Here is a 17,683-nt window from a genome sequence, read left to right as displayed (position 1 = left end):
ATGGGGCCTGGGAAGGCTCTTATTCTTACCCTTTTATGGTTCCTTAAGCCGAGGAGAAATTTAAACTTGAAAACTATCAGGTTTGAAGAGGAAAAATCAGGCTTCAAGTCTAGCGCATTGATTTGCCACAATTAAATAATCCATGATGTTTACCCCAGAATCATATCAGAGTTTGGTTTGTCATAGTTCCCGTTTTTTCCTAATCATTTAACTCAGCCTCTAGAGCCTGGGAGAAAGTGAAAGTATCCCCAGATGAAGTCTCCTTCCTCCTGCTTGGCTTTATTCTTTGTTAAACCGCAGTGCGTAAAGTGGATCATTTGGCAGTAGGTGTGCTATGAGTGGGAGACACGGTAAGGGGAGGAAGGAAGCTCTTCCTGGAGGGCTACCTAGTTATTGGTGGGTGGCGTCATTTGTCTCAAAGTTATGACATCAAAAAGAAGAAATGTATGAAGGATTTGAGCTGATTGCCAGGCTTGGCAGCTGGGTCCACATGACACATCAAAATATCCAGAAGACGTAACAGACAGGCCATTGAGGCCGGGCCACAGAGCTACAAGGTGCCTTTGTGAGCCCGGCCGTGGCTAGCCAGCATGGCTCCAGCAGTGCAGCCTTTGGCCGGCAGGGTAAACAAAGTTGCATCCACACCGGCCTTGCTTCAGACACCTTCAGTGTGGCCTGAGCTCCACGGGTTGAATCTGAAGTTCAGCAGTATGTGATGTTCAAGTTGTCTTTGACCCACGAGAAGAGCAGGGCTCCTTTTAATTTCACTGACACTTTCGCTTGTGCTTAATGGGTTATCAGTTAAGCACTATTAAAGACAAACTATTAAATGTCATTAATAGTGATGGTTTGGGAAGTTGCAGGTTGTTAAGTCAATACATCATAGACTCCTCTGATTCAGAGAGGCCTCTGACTGAGATCACTGGGTCCATGTCCTGGCTTTGTGCTGCAAAAATGGGCTCAGTATGGTGTGAATATTCAGTGCTCTGATCCCACCCGTCACGCTATCAAGACTTCACTACTCTTTGCTTAGAGATGGAAAGGTCTAAAGAGCATAGAGCTTAAGAGGAGTAAGAACTTGCAGTTCTTGCCTTCAATACTGACTCACCGTAGCTCACAAATTCTCTCACCTGCTCTGATCTGCTAACGATGGGCCATAAGTGGCGGGTTCTGGTTTCCATTTGTGGGAAACCCCGTGGAGAGGCCACCAGTCACGGCCTGCTTGACTTGCACATCTTGGCCTTTTTCATGAGGGCACTACTGAGGCGGGGGAGATGGAGGGATTAGGGCCACCTGGCCCTACTGAGGTGGCTGGTGGGGACCTCCAGGGACCGTGAGCAGCCATGGCTAGAGGCTCTGGTTTTGTTCCTGCCCCATCTTCCTTTTCCTTCATCCTGAAAGTGGAAATGGATATAAATGAGGACAAGGTGAGAACTGGACGGGTTGTTCTACAGAGAATTAGACTTTAAAAAAAAAAATAAAAGGAAGAATTTGGATATTAACTCCGACACATTTCGTGGAAACAGAGCACTTCCAGAAATCGTGACTTGGCTTATGCAGTCTGCACCGTTAATGGAAGTGAATGCACGAATGAGTACTGGTGGATGATCTGATTTTTATCAAAGTAGTTTGGAGCACATTTGTCAGATGCATGTTTGTTTTCCAAAGAAATCTGTCCATATTTCCAAAAGTGTTAAGGTGTTAAAAAATTACTTAAAGTATCCTACTTTCGTAATACAACCACTGTTAACATTTTTCCTGTACACATTAATTTTTTTACACATTATAATCATAGATTATATTCAATTTAGTATCTCAGCTTTTTTTAAATAGTACTGTATTACAAGCTTTTTCCTACAGTTTGTTTTCACAACCATCCTTTCTGTTGCTGCGTAATATTTCACAAAGTATATCATTTACATTGTTTCCTCTATAAATAGTGTAGAGGCCATCATCATGCATATCGCATTTTCCATATTTTGGTTTACTTCTTTAGGCATGATTATTTAGAAATGAAATTAGCAGGTAAATTTTAGTGAACATTTAATGACTTCTGAGACCAGATAACTTTATAAAAACATTATAGTGCCTGTTTCACTGCCCTTTAACTAACATTAGCCATTATAATTACAAAAGCTTTGCTAATGTAACAGGCAAATTGTGTTAATTTTTGATTTTCATTTGCAGTTATTAATGCAGTTAATTTTGGGGGGGTGTATTTGACTAGTTAGATTGATTTGATTTTGAAAATTGGCTTGGTGTTTTTTGTTCATATGATCATGGCTTCAGAATAATCTAAAACCCGCCTTCCCTGACAAACACTTGCTCTGATTTTCCAGTTTCTAGAACTGCATCTCCACCCTTTGCAGGTAATGATGGAGCAGAGGTGGTGGTGGTAGCATAGAACTAAGCCTTCGAGTGCCTGCTGTGTGTCCAGCATTGTGGGGCTCATCCTCTTTCATCTTCACAACAGTTCTCAGGGATGGATACTATGACTATTCCCCTTTTATGAAATGAGGCTTTATGATATGATAAAAACTTAGGCGCAGAGAGAGAGGTTAAAGTAACTTAGTCACGGGCACGCGACTTGGAAGTGCAGGAGCCGGGGTGCAAGCCTGGACCTCTCTGCCACACGTGCCTCTCCCATGAGTGTAAACACTCAACCACTGCGAAAGTTTTCTGGGTTTAGTTGGTGTCCCTTAGCCAGTGAATTTCTATTCAGATTTATATGTCACACCTGATGTCCAGCCAGTGTTCTGCCCCCCTGTTTTTTTTCAGGAGGACCCGGTTGCCCTTTCTCTCCAGATACCTTGGAAGACTTAGGAGCACACTGAACCTTACTGACAGCTGTAGGTTGTGAGCTTTGGTCTGCCTTTGGTTTGCTTTCATTTGGAGGTTGGGGACTGGGGCGGAGTTGCTGGCCTGCTTTGGCCTGTGTTTAGCAGAATGTTTCAGTTATGGAAGATGATAAGTACTCTTCTAGGGATTTTTATGCGTTTTTATGTTTCAGGCAGTATCAGCTTGGGAAAAAGACTAAAAATGACTCCTGTCAGTGAAAGGAGCACTCCCTTTCTGTCTGTCTATTGCCTTTTTTGCCCTTTATCGAGGCTGAATCTTGCTTTTCAGCATAGAGGTTTGATTTACTAGCTTCCCAGAAGCGGAGGGAAGAGTGGTGACTGTTTATTGATAGTTTATTCATCTATGAATGTATTCCTGTTGTAGATAGATACTTTATAAAAGATAGATACTTTATAAAAGATAGATACTTTATAATGGAGTGGTGGCATTTGACTCAACCTTTCTGTCCTGGGCTGATACAAGCATCTTCTTACAAGATGACGTCAGAGCCAGAGGTGCCGTGGATCCCCTTCCACAGGGCACGCTTGCTCCTTCTCTTCACGGGCCAGCCATCACCTCCACCGTCCTTCCTATCATTGTGTGTGTGTGTGGGGGGGCGAGCGGGGCTCAACTTTTCCTGCATTAATGGAGGGACCCTGTGGTGTGACCAGTCTCCCAAATTGCTCATGTTTTCCTTAAAACAATGCACTGTGCATTTTCCCCTAGAAAAACCTCCTGGTTTGGTTTTATTTAGCATAGAGTCATCCACTGTCTGGAAGCATGCCAAAAGACAGTGCACAGAGGAGGGCGGGAGCAAAGAGAACACAGCCCTGGAGCACATGTGGCAAATTAGAGAGAGAACGCCTCTCCCCAAGAACCCACATCGGTCCAACAGTGCAGCCAGAGTGCAGTTTACACCATGAACGGGCGTAAATATACGGCTAAAGAGCAGGTCTTACGCTCTGGGTGGGCGTGAGGTCTGGAATGCGCTGTAGTGCAAGAAACAATGTTTGGTGGTCCCATCTTACTTTGAGTTGGAAATGGCTCTAGGGGGAAGGAGGATTTTCTGAGTAAGTGTGTTTCCAAAGCACCGATTCGCAGTTTAGACAGTTATGAAAATGAATTGCTCTGTGGCATCAAAAGGTGAGCCAGGTCTAAGGCTATTGGATGAACAACTCTGCGTTGTTCTCATCAAAAAAGAGGCCAGGGAGTGTTGTTTAAATTACGCCAGCTAAACATGTGTTTTGAATACCAGCATTAAAACTCACGAGTTTGTACAATTTTTAAGCTGAATTATGGATGGAAGAGCCAAATAAAATGCCCTGTTTATTGTGAGAAGCGACTCTGCAGTGTGGGAATTTCAAAAGGCTGGGGTCAAGTTCAGGTTACTTTCTCAGGAAATCTAACACAATTCCAGCTGCAATGCATTAAATGAGTGGTTTCTCCAAACAAGAGGATTATCCATATGCATCCTGCATAGCAATAATTTTGATCTTGGTTTACCCAAGAGTCTAGTCTCAATGTGAACATTTACGACTCTTGTGTCTTCACCAGCAAAGGGGTCCAGGTGGGAAGACTGTGGGTTTGGGAAAAGAAGATATGAGGAGTTTTGAGTCCTGGCTGTCCCACTTTGTAGCAAATTGCATAGGTTCTCAGAGCCTCAGTTTCCTTCTCTGCAACTTGTTAACAGCTGATTTTTCCTAAAACTAACTGATTTTCTTCCTTAGGTAAATGAATCATGTTCATTGTAGAAAATCTAGACATATAGGTAACTCCCACTTCATTCCCTAAAAAAGGAAAAATAAGGAAAATAGAAATTACTTGTAATTTCCCATTATCCAGCCATAACCATTTGTTAAATACTCTATTCATTGTTGCTTTGAGGGTTAGAAAATTATAAGAAAATACTCTAAGTTGGAAATCTCTAAGGAATAAGAGGTATTTTTACTGAGTAAGAAGTCTTAAAATTTGAATCTCTTCACAGCCAAAATTTATTTTCAGCTCATGTAAAACTTTTATTTTACTTTATCTTCTCTGATTATTAAAATAACAGTGCTGATTTTTTGGCCTATCTTTATATTCTAATTTTTCTAATTTTTTGGCTTAACTTTATTTTCTAATTTTTCTATATTTTCTAATTTTTTTATAACATATATTACTTAGTGAAATTTTTTTGAGCTTTTTTGAATAGCCATCCATGTTCAGAAAAATATGAAGAGTGAAAAGAAATCCGTGATTTCATTACCTAGAGATAATCATTCTGACCTTTTGTCATAGTTTCTTCTAGTCATTTTTCTATATATTATTTTTTACTTAGGTGAAATCCTAACATGTGTCATATCTTGAGGATTTTAAAGAATCTTTGCCTAGAGGCTCAGTAAACACTCATTGAACTGAATTGTTAATGTTGATAAATTGAAAAAAGTTGTTCTGATTTTACTTCTCTATTAATAAGTTTGCTTTGGGAATTGTATTTAGCTGTTTGCATTTTCTCTTTTGAATTACTTGATCACATCCTTCATCTGTTTATCCATTGATGTTTCTTTTCCTGTTGTGTTTTGGACAGTTTTTATCAGTCACACAAGCCATATTTATTAAACATTAGCATGATGACCTAATTGTAGGGAAACATAGTTTAATGTATTGAATATACTCATAGCTTGCTGATCACCATTGATGCTTGGGGATCTGGGACAGTAGAGTGGGGACTGCTGGTCTGTTTGCATGAATTTCTCTGTTGCTTACTGAATTCTGGAATTGCCTCCAAAATGAGGCCTTTTGGTGTACATGCAGTGCTAAACAATAGAAATATAATGTGGGGATGGGGGGAGGGAGGGAGGGATGACTGGGAGATCTGGGTTGACGTACACACATTACTATATATAAAATAGATAACTAATAAGGACCTACTGTGTAGCACAGGGAACTCTACTCAATACTCTGTAATGACCTATAAGGAAAAAGAATCTAAAAAAGAGTGGATATGTGTATATATGTATAACTGATTCATTTTGCTGTACAGCAGAAAGTGACATGACATTGTAAATCAACTATATTCCAATAAAAATTAAAAAAGATTTAAATGGCTAAATTAAAAAAAATAAAGACATTGACATCCTTTAAAAAAAAAGAAATATGGGTCACATATCTAATTAAAATTTTTCTCTCAGCCACATTTTTAAAAAGTTAAAAGAAACAGGTGAAATTAATTTAAAAACATGTTTTAGTTAACCCATTTTTTAAAGTTGAAGTATAGTCCATTTACAATGTTGTGTTAGTTTCTATTGTACAGCAAAGTGATTCAGTTAGGCATATATATATACATTGTTTTTTAAAATTTTTTCCATTATAATTTATCACAGGATATTGAATGTAATTCCCTGTGCTATACAGTAGGACCTTATTGTTCATCTATTTTGTATATAGTAGTTTGTATCTGCTGATTCCAAACTCCTAATTTATCCCTCCCCCCTTTCTCCTTTGGTAGCTATAAGTTTGTTTTCTGTGTCTGAGTCTGTTTCTGTTGTATTAATAAGTTCATTTGTCTCATTTTTTTAAGATTCCAGGTATAAGTGATATCATATGATATTTGTCTTTGTCTGACTTCCTTCACTTAGTATGGTAATCTCTAGGTCTATCCATGTTGCTGCAAATGGCATTATTTCTTTTTTATGGCTGAGTAATATTCCATTGTGTATATATACCACATCTTCTTTATCCATTCGTCTGTCAGTGGGCACTTAGGTTGCTTCCCTTTCTTGGCTATTGTAAATAGTGCTGCTGTGAACATTGGGGTGCATGTGTCTTTTCAAATTAGAGTTTTCATCTTTTCCAGATATGTGCCCAGGAGTAGGATTGCTGGATCGTATAGAAACTCTATTTTCAGTATTTTAAGGAACCTTCATACTGCTAGTTAATCCATTTAAAAACATATTTTTAGATATATGTTTTAGTTAACCCATTATATCTAAAATATTATCATTTCAACAGGTAATCAACATAAGAAACTATTAATGAGATATTTTACATTTTTTTGTACTGTCTTCAGATTTTGATGTGCCTTTTATACTTCTTGCCCATCTCAGTTCAGATGAGCCAGATTTCAGGTGTTCCGTAACCACGTGTGGTTTGTGGCTACTGTTTTGGACAGCACAGGTGTAGAAGAAAGTGAGGATTTGCGTCCAAGAGAGAATGTCCTGACGTGTACAGGCATCACCTTGACACTATACTCTTGTTCTGCATTGCATTGCAAGAAAACTCTTCAGAAATGGAAGATTCTATGGTGCTAGCGTTTGCTTTGATTCCTCATTGAAGCTTCAGTATCAGGCACTGGGATTCTCAACACATAGTGTTTGAAGAAGAAGGGACACCCAAGGGTGCATTGTCCCTTACCTGTCTCCTAACACCTGTTAGCAGTGTGTGATACTAACAGAGGCTAAGTCATTGAGTACTTTCCTAACAACAGACACTCTGTGCAGTGCTTTATATGCATTATCTCATTTAATTCTCATAACCACTCATGAGGTAGCTATCATTATCACCATTGAAAGGGGAAGAGGAAGTTAAAAACTTGCCCACGGTTACATGGCTATAAAGAAGCAGAAGCAGAGAAGAGAGACCCTATATTAAGGAGCGGTGCTCTCCTGTACTAACATGAAGTGAAAGCCCTGAGGTGGTGGAAGTATGTGATTTCCAACCCCCAGTTCATAGCCCATTGTTTTGCTTTGTAAGGACTGAGATCTCTGGTTTGTGAATCCTCTGAGCCTGAGTTTGCATACTTTAAAAACAGAATAATAATATATGGTGTGAGAGCAGGGAATGCCCAAGCTTGTGAGAATGAAATGACAGTGGATATAAAGTGCTATTCATGGAACATTTAGTACAGCTATAATATAAATACATATGTTTAAACAAGCTTATTTATGAAAGCTTGTATGCAAAGAGAAGCAAATGGACTGTTGATTAGCTGTCACTAATGACCTTGTTTCCCCAATCCAATAACATTGTCACTCCAGTTTTGAGCTGCATTTTGTGATCCCTCAGTACATGAGAAGGGCAGTGACGTGGAGCTGTGTTGTTATATGGGCAACGTCATGATTGAAGATTCTGCCTATGTTATCCAGAACAAATCTAAATACCAGATGTCTCTTCCTTAATAAAACAATGTTGAAGGTTGAGTCAGTCTTTGAAAATGCATCAGACGTATATCCTAACTCAGTCTTGGATTCAGGGACCAAATCAATTGACAATTGAGTGAATTAAATTTTGAGGGTATCAACTTAGTATGTCATAAATTTCTAACCTCGAAAAACATGCATGCTGGGACTTCCCTGGTGGAGCAGTGGTGAAGAATCTGCCTGCCAATGCAGGGGACATGGGTTCAATCCTTGGTCTGGGAAGATCCCACATGCCGCAGAGCAGGTAAGCCCGTGCGCCACAGCTACTGTAGCCCATGCACGTAGAGCCCATGCTGTGCAATAAGAGAAGCCAACGCAATGAGAAGCTCACACACTGCAACAAAGAGTAGCCCTTGCTCGCCACAACTAGAGAAAGCCTGCACGCAGCAACAAAGACCCAACGCAACCAAAATTAAATAAATAAATAAACAAATAAATGTTTAAAAAAATGCATGCTAATAATTAGGGAGAATAATACAAGCATGAGAAATTAAATAATATTATATTTAAATACAAATTAAAGAGAAGAAAATACATGACATAGGCCAGTGGTGGTAGGTTGTCAGGAGTGTGATTCAGGTGGGATTGTAAGTTTGGAAGCAAGAAGTGGGTGCAGATTCTGGGGTCGGGTTATGTGCGGCATGGTCTGAGTCACTGACGGTGGAGGACCAGCCTGCATGGCTTCCCTGTATGAGCCCTATTTTGTCTCTTAGATGTGGCTCTTTACATGCTTCTTGGCTTTTGTTTCTAATACATCACTGTGGACTTGGGGTGAAGAGGCTTATTCAGCCCTGCTCAGATGTATTTAAATAACTGGTCAGGACGGTGGCAGGTGGGAAAAGATCACTTTCTGCAGTGTCCCGAGGCTCATTCGGTTCCTTGAGAAAGGAGCAGGACCTGTTGGTGGTCCTGCCTTGGTTTGTGTGAGGATTAAGCGAGGTGATGAAATGTGCTGCCTGGTGGATGGCATAGACCCTCAATAAATGTTAGTTGAATGCTCTCTGTAGAAGAGACATTAACCTGTGAAAGATAGTAATGTTGACACTCAGTAACAGTCAAGGGAAACAACTCCGGGGCAGATTCCTAGCCTTCATTCTTCCCCCGAGGTGGCTCAAGCGCTGATGCTTTTGTTAGCCTGTAAATCATAGACATGGTGGGGGCTCAGACCGAGCCACAGGAACCCAGGAGCAGAGGACAAAGGGTGGCAGCCTTCCCTCCCTGCTTTCACCCGGACTGTTCAGGGAAAGAGTGAACTGCAGGGGCTCTGGAATTCTCTGAAAAGCCTGAGCTTGGATTTCCTGTATGTTTCTATTATCGCTGTTCCATTTTGCAGGTTACTTACCATCCTGTGCCTTGTTCTCATCTAAAGGCAGAGATGTGACAATGATGCCTGTTTTACAAGGCAATTATAAAGGTCCGAATGAGATGATGCATGTAGCAGTGCATACCACAGTGGCTGGAATGTAAAGAGTGCCCAATAAATGTGAGCCCTAACAGAAAAAAAATTATTGGACTGCTCATGAAACCCACACTCAGGGCTAGGCTCTGGGATACAGCTGATAGTAATTATAATAATGGTGATAATGGCTAACATTTGTCCAGTGCTTAATTTGTGCCTGGCTTTATACACATTAACTCCTTAGGTCCTTTAACAATAAGCCAAGTGGTGTATGGTCCCAGGAAACCAAGACACATGATGTCAAGTGACCTAGCTCTCTGCCTTCACTTTCTTTTTTTTTTTTTTTTTTGCTGTATGCAGACTTTCTCTAGTTGTGGCGAGCGGGGGCTACTCTTCGTTGTGGTGCATGGGCTCCTCATTGCCGTGGCTTCTCTTGTTGCAGAGCACGGGCTCTAGGCACGTGGGCTTCAGTAGTTGCAGCACATGGGCTCAATAGTTGTGGCTCATGGGCTCTAAAGCACAGGCTCAATAGTTGTGGCGCATGGGCTTAGTTGCTGTGGGACATGCGGGATCTTCCTGGAGCAGGGATCGAACCTGTGTCTCCTGCATTGACAGGCGGATTCTTAACCACTGTGGCACCTAGGAAGCCCTCTGCCTTCACTTTCTAACAGGGGAAGTAGGCTCACCAATAGACGATTGTAGCATAGAATTCTATTCAAGGTAGTTTCTCAATAAATGTTGGTTCCCATCCCCTTTTTTTCCCCTTTTCTCTGTGTCCCCGTTATGAGGAAGGGTGGCCAATTAGTGTTATCTTTGGAAGCTGGGGATAGCTTGTTTCATAGCACTGGTGTGATGTTGGGTGACATTTTCCTGTCCTCCCCCACCGTTCTTTCCCCCTCATTTGCCCTCAGCCAGATCTGCCTTGAAGAGACCTTTGAGCCTACCAGCCCCAGCAAAGCCAAGGAACAGAGGTTTGCTCTCCTGGCTGCACACCGTCCATTGTAATGCAGTGCTTCTTGAACATGTAACCGAGTTATTTTGTGAGGCCAGTGTTCTCTGTTTAATAGAAGACTTCCCATTTTGAAAAACCAATTCTTTCTATCCCCAAGCTTGGCAAACACCCTTTTCCTGCATTGCCACGCAGGTAACTCATCGTTGTCGTGGATGACTTAGGCTGGCATTATGAAAAATCTTCCTTTTTGTTATGTGATGGAAAAAGATGACTGAGAAAATACGCCCATCATTGAGTGTGAGTTCCAAATCCCAGAGCCCAATAAATGTTAAAAGGTAGAAGCTCCAGCCCAAAGCTGCTTGGGTCAGAGGCTAGCCTGGATGCCTCATCTGTGACCTCAGGTCCAAGGAGACACACCGTGCTTTTCATTTGCGTTGGATGAAGTGAGGGGGAGAACTGAGGAGGTAGGGATGGGTGTCTGCCTTTGAATCGAGGCAAGGTAATTTGTGGTATTTTGTCTTTTGCCAGTGTGACCTCTTTCCATGAAAAATGCACCGTAGGATTTAGCCAGCCTGCAGGAATGCATGTACTCACTAAGGATCTGTGTTTTTTTGGGTCCAGGACTGATAGGAGTTCCTGTGATCTGGGGTGAAAGTTGGGCACTGTGAATGGCAGGCAAGGGCATCTCACTGTCGCTGTGGTGTTGGGCCTTGTGCACACAGACCTCATACACACGGGGTGACATATTCATATGCACTTCAGTGTGAAAGGGGCAAACATTCATCAAAATGCAGAAGTGTTTTATTTCATAATGGCCAGATAGTTACGTAGTAGGTGTGGAGAGGGAGGGAGGGGGGAGGGTTTACACCTCCTCATCCACAGCACTTCTTTCTGAAATCTGAGGCACTTAAGAAATAAAGAACCACATTGAGTTCCATGGTTCTCTGCCTGGACTCGGGGAGCTTAGATCTTGGCTATTTTAACATGAAGCGGATGGGTGCCTAGATCGAAGGTGTGAGGAAATCTCATTGGGAAATATCCCCTGAGCCCATGGAGTCCTCTGACGTTGGTTACCAGAGCAGGGCCTGTGGTGAGTCATATGGTGTGATCTGCTGGGTTTCTTACGAGGTCATCTTTAGGAGTAACTGCATCTCCATGTAGGGAGGGCTAAGGTGACCCTTGTCAAATTTTCTTCTAGACTTTGACATTTAGGCGCCAGGAGTCAAAATTTGGAGGATGCTTAAAATGCTCTAAGATATACTTACAAAATGAGAGATATGGAGGATGACAGGGTCCACAAACATTCCAGCAAATATACTTAAAAGGAGATATAAGCTCAGATGAGCTCCCGAGAAAAGGGGGGTAGCTCTGAGGCTGTGGCCACGGATGGCCACAAGTAGCAGCTGCAGGAGGTGACACAGGAAACTGTTACCGAGTAGAACGATCTCAACTCTTTGATGTAGAAAGTCGATGATTTGGTGATTGCTGGTAATTCTTAGCACCCCAGTTCCCAGACTGAGACCTAAAGGTTGACGGGGTCAACAAGAAAGCCGTTTTCCCCAGCCTCTGCAGAAGAGCGACAGCTGTGGTTGGAGAACTAGAGGCCAAGACTGTCTTTGCTGTTTGCACCTATAGAAGTTGTTGCCAGGAGCCCTTGGCTTAGGCGGAAAGAAAATCAGTGATTCTTATGAAATAGGTTAACAGAATCCTGAAGAGGGGATGATTAGAGAGGGGCGACAGGAGGTGGAAATTCGTGGGTTCAAATAAAGGAGCGAGTACCCAGAATTTGAACCATCAGGGGACACCTCTATGTGTTCTTTTTAACGTGGCTAAAAGACTTTTGATCCCCAGACCTCCCCACCCCAGCAAATCAGAACACACAAAGTTTGTTACTTCCCTAAGACTTTCCCATTTCATGAAATGGTACCCCTGTCCATTTGTGTAGAGCCTGAAATCTAGGAGCAATTTTAAATTTTTTCTCATTTTCTCTCTCCCCATCCATGATATAAATAAAAGATACCCCAGACCCACGTACTATTTCTCTTCTGCTGCTACCCTCTGAGCCTTCGTCCGGTCGCACCTAGACCACACCCGGGTCTCCTCACTGGGCACGTTTGGTCCATCCTTGCCAATATACATCCCATCTACACGTCACTCAGCGTTGAGGCAGCTCCCCTCCTGGCCTCCCTTCACACTCTAAGGCAAGATCTGGCCTTGGCTCACAAAGACACTTGACCAGGCCCTGTTGGCCTTATCTTGTGCTGCTTTTGCTGTGGTTTTGAACTTTTCCTGTAAGTTTTGCCTCAGGCCTCACTTGCCACCAATTCTCTGCCTGGAATACTTCTCCCACTTTTCTACCCCATGCCCCCAACCACTTTTTCCTCCTTGTCTGTCAACAGACTTCAACTGAAGCATCTGCTTCTCAGAGACCCTTTCCCTGACCTCTTATTATGAACTTAGTATGAACTAGCCACTCAGTCATTCCCTGTCCCTGTAATTCTTTGGAGAGGACTCATTACTTTTCAATACCGGACTTTGTGTGTTTCCCGTTTGATGGTGTGCCCGTCTCTCTCTCCCCGAGACCGTAAGCTCCGTGAGAGCAGGGACCTTGTCTGTCTTGTCCACTGTTCCCCGGCGACCAGAGCAGAGCTGATGCAGAGGGAGAGCACGTTAAATACCTGTGGGATGGAAGGTTGAAGCTGCATCACTCAGCCCAGCTTGCACTGTGCATCAGCGATGACCCCTGGCAGTGGAAACCACCCCCAGTGCCCGTGTTGCTGGGCTTCCTTCCTCCCCACCCCTGTGGCCCTGGGGTCTGACTGCTGGTCTTCTGTTCCGTTGCAGCCGCCCATGCCAGCTTCCTTTCCCATCAGCGGCGCAGCAGCACAGCCCGATGTCCTCCCAGAACTCCTCTGTCAGTGGACCTCTGCACTCAGTGTCCCTGCCACTTCCGCCTCCGATGACCCTGGCAGCCCCGCAGCCCCCGCCCGCTGCCTCCCCCAGCCAGCACCTCGGTCCAGATGCGTTTGCGATCGTGGAGCGGGCCCAGCAGATGGTGGAGATCCTAACGGAGGAGAACCGGGTGCTGCACCAGGAACTTCAGGGTTACTACGACAATGCCGAAAAGCTCCACAAGGTACGGGATGTCCCCAGGGGAGGGGAGGGAGAACGTTCTCTGGAAGGGACACAGTTCCTTACCTGCTCGTGGGGGGTTAATTCACTGACTCACTGGCCAACATTTAATAGACCCCTTTTTATGCCAGGCACCGTGCAAGGCGTTAGGGAGACAAAAATAAATATGTCACAGTGTCTGCCTTGGGGAAGCTGAGTCCAAAAGGGGGAGAATTAGCTAAGCTAAACCTGCAGTAGAATGTCAAAGGGCTACAGGAGGCGCAGCAAAGGTGCCCCCGGATGTAGACTCAGAGGCTAAGTAAGTAGCACTTGCCCAGATGGACAGTGTGAAAGAGGGGACACCAAGAGGAATACAGAGCAGTGAGTTGAGAGAGACAGGTTTTTCCTTTAAATCTGGGATCTCAGACAGGACCCTTGTGATTGTCATGTTGATTTCATTAGCTGGTCCCTGCACAAAGCAGTGATGTCTCGGCACTGAGGGCAGAGTGCGAGTTACTGCATGCTCTCCTCGTGCTTGTGACTTAGCAGGTGGGGAGATGCTGCGTAATTCCAGCCTGGGTCCCTGTCATGGGAATATTAGGACGTACGGCAGCCTTCATTCTTAGGGCTTTATGCTGAAAGCCAGAGGCAACAGGAAGACATCCAGCAAGAGTGAAGTCATGGGCAGTGATGCCATGATGCCCCACATGCCAGCAGCTGAAATGCTGCAGGTAGAAAGGAAGAGGTGAGGGGGCAAAAGTCATGGCATCTTTTCAGGCAGCAGAGCCACAGGGCACTCGAGTTTCCTCTCTGGAGGCAAGGAGGCGTGTGTGTGGTAGGAGGCATCTCATAAAAGTCCGGGTGCCTGCTCTGTCCTGAGCAGTCACGGACTTTTGTAAAGAGAAAGAGTGAGAATGTAAACCCACCTGACTACAGAACCATTGCCATTTGGTTCTGTATAATAGGACATGCTCCTGGCTGGCCCATGGTGTTCACTGTTCAGCACTCACCTCTCAGTAAAGGCTGGCCTTTCTTTTAGTCCGGGTGTCAGAACCGTCAGGCCGTGATTCCCTGAGGGCTGACAGCAGGTGGCTGGGAGCGGTGGGTGGCATGATGCAAACGTTCACAGACAGGACTTGTCCCGGCACATTTGTGTGGAGTGTCCACCAAGAGGGTCTGGAGCTCCCTGGAGTCAAGACCAGGCTTGGCCCGGAGAGGTCTGACTGCCTTATTGGAGGGGAACAAATGAGGGCTGGGAACCAGCGGGCTGTCTCAGGATGGCACCCTCACTCCCGGCCCCAGTCGTACCCTTGGAAGTTGGGAAACACGTGCTGGCTCCTGGCCTTGACTGGAAGTCACTGCTCAGGCCCAGGCTTGCCTCTGATGCCTCCCAGGGCGGCTTCTTTCCCGGTACAGCCTGAAAATTGGAAAGGGCCAACTCAGCATTTCCTCGGAAATCAGTTGTTTTTTGTTCTCCCTGTTGAAGCCCTATGGCAGATGCATCCAGGAGCCACAAAGGCTCACCTGAGGGCAGAGTGTGGTTCTCTGTCTTTTCCGTGGATATTTTTGAACAGTTGCAGGAAGGATGCATGAATTGGGAGGTCTTGTTATTCTTCATTGACGTCTTTATTAAGATATGCTTTTTATTGGCCTATAACATACATCTGTTTTGGGGTTTTTTTTTTTTGGCTGCTCGGCATGTGGGATCTTCGTTCCCTGACCAGGGTTCGAACCTGTGCCCCCTGTGTTGAAAGTGTGGCATCCTAACCACTGGACTACCAGGGAAGTCCCCCATACATCTATTTCTTGATGTTGATGCCATTTCTATTTTGAAAACCAAAATCAGCCTCCCAGTGACTCATTTTCCTTGCACAGGGGATGATTCCTAAACTTTGTGGTCAAGAGAATTTTGATGATTTCTGAAAAAGAAAAATCAAAAGCTGTGCCCCTTCTGGAATCCCAAACTCCTTTAGTCCCTTGAATGTTATGAATGGTTCTATAAATATTATATTTCATTAATCTGTCCCATGTCGAACTGGAATTGTCAACTTGAAAACTCAGATTTTGATGGATTCTTGCCACATTCGTCACTCGTTCCCTAGCTCTTCTTAGCAACGAGGGCCAAGAGACAGAAGAGGGTATGAAATCCGTGACTTGACAGTTCAAGGCTTGTGTTCCCGAGGCCGTCCTGGTCTAGGCCTCACTGCTCCGTTGTGTCTCAGCAGCTGCTTATCTAAGCCTCAGGTCTGGAGAGAGGCCTGTCCAATGAGGTGACTTTCCTCCTGGGGGATGACGACCCCCACTTTGGGTGGAACCGCAGTGCTGCGTCGTAGGATGTGGCCACCCCATGCCGGCCGGAACGTCTATTCTAGAATCCTTCCTCACAGCTGCGGGAGGACTCACAGAGATTCATCGTCAGAGCAGAACCGAAAATAGATGAATTTTTAATTGCAGGGCTTAGCCTGCGTGCACTGAGCCAGGAACACAGCAGCACACAACGCCTGAACTCAGAGGCTGCCAGAGCTCCACCTAGAAACGGAGACGCTGTTTCCAGAGAGGTGCCAGGGGGTGATTACCCCTGTTAGTGCTGGAGTGATGGCTGGGGGCCCCCAGAAAGAGCAGTGGTTCTTCATTATTTCCTTTTGGCTACTCATGTTGCTTCTTTTCCCTCATGGATGGAATTTCCAGCAGGACCCGACTGGGGGCTGTTGAGCGGGTTGCCCTTAGAAGCCACCAGGGCGTAGATGGACGTTGGAAGGGAAAGGGCCACACGTGCACGGCTCCCCTGGGCTTGCTTTAGGGAAGACTCTCTTCTTTGGTCAGTGAAACAGCAGTGGCTGTGATTGGGCAGTCCGTGGCGTGGGTGGCAGGCCTGTCTTCAATCCTGTGGGTCCCCGAGCTGTGCGTGTGAAAGTGCTCAGGGAACAAGCCAGTTTCTAGAGCTGGGAAGGGCTGGAATTTTCTCAGGGCCCCCCTCACCCCACTTTTGCTTTGTGGTGACAGTGACAGCAGAGGCTGTGCGAGGCTTTCCACTCTGCTCGTAGTTCTGTTTCTGGGCCAGGGAGTGCGTCTCTGTGTGACGTCAAGGGCTCCTGCAGCCTGGCCTAAGAGCTTCCTGTCATCTAGGCTGGAAGGGAGGATGGGAGCTGTGGAGGCAAACCCCGTGTCCTCTTCATACGATCATCCTCAGACTCTGAACTGGCCTAGATGTTTGTATATCCAAGCCAGCCTGTCCAGCTCCCTTCACCTCTGACACACATCAAGGCGGACTTAAGATGTTCTGGACCTGGGGACGTGAAGAAGATGGTGTGGTTCACGTTCTGAAGCAGTGTGCAGTCACAAACCTTAGAGCTTTAGACTTAAAATTCTTAAAGTGATTCTAGTCCAACTTCCCACCCCTTAGAAACCCTTGCTTAATGTCTCTGAAAAGAAGTCATTCATTTTTTACTTGAATGCTTCCAGGGAAGAGAAGCTTGCTCTGGGTAGACTTCTGGAAAAGGTAGTTAGGAAGTTCTTCCTTATGTTGAATCATAGACTCATCTTGTTAACTTCCTGTGTTTACTCGTAGCTCTGTCCTCTGGGGGCACACTGAAGGAGACTCACCTGTCTCCACCGTGACAGGTGCTCCTTCTCACAGCAGATCCCTTGCCTGAACGGTGACATTTGCCCTTTCCCTCCTGGTAGCTACACGCACACGAGCCTTTCCCAGTCCTCGTCTGTCTGAGTATCTGAGATGCTGTCACGGGGACGCTGCAGTTTCCCTTTACAGTGTGCAGTTGGACCTTCTTTTAGTGAAAGGAAAGAATCCACGACCGGGTAGTTTATCAGTACCCAAGTCTGTCTTTACAGGTGGTAAATTTAGATGGATTAATCAGTCCATATTTTTGTCATGAGCAGAGCATAGGTCTAGGGCTGTAGGGGCTATTTCTGCCCTCAAGGAGTTGGCAGTCAAATCAGAGACAGAGAATGCCTCAGAATTCCGGTCAGACGAATACAACAGATGAAAAGTACCGTGACATCACGGGGAGGGAAGTTCCTCTGGGTGGCCTAGCCGAGGAAGGCGTCCTAGTTGCCGTGGGCTTGAGGCATGGGCACCATCTCACGGCGGACACCTCAGGGTTTATGGTGCCCTCAGCTTCCTTGAGACCAGGTGATGCCTTGGGTCTTGATGGGGACTGTCCCTGCAGCATTGCCCATCTGTGCGAA

General features: G+C 44.9%; 1 protein-coding gene across 12 annotated transcripts in view; it reads left to right on the top strand.

The window, feature by feature from the left end:
• AMOTL1 (angiomotin like 1) overlaps positions 1 to 17,683 on the top strand; it is a 159,022-nt gene that overhangs the window by 93,422 nt on the left and 47,917 nt on the right. For all 12 annotated transcript variants that reach the window (XM_057747804.1, XM_057747802.1, XM_057747801.1 and 9 more), the window contains one exon: positions 13,211 to 13,502. In XM_057747804.1, the coding sequence (XP_057603787.1) occupies positions 13,211 to 13,502 (292 nt within the window). The remainder of the gene's footprint in view (positions 1 to 13,210; positions 13,503 to 17,683) is intronic.

Source organism: Hippopotamus amphibius, chromosome 9 (assembly GCF_030028045.1).
Source record: "Hippopotamus amphibius kiboko isolate mHipAmp2 chromosome 9, mHipAmp2.hap2, whole genome shotgun sequence".
NCBI lineage: Eukaryota > Metazoa > Chordata > Mammalia > Artiodactyla > Hippopotamidae > Hippopotamus > Hippopotamus amphibius.
Note: the sequence above shows the minus strand (reverse complement) of the source record. Positions and strands in the feature narration are given on the sequence as shown.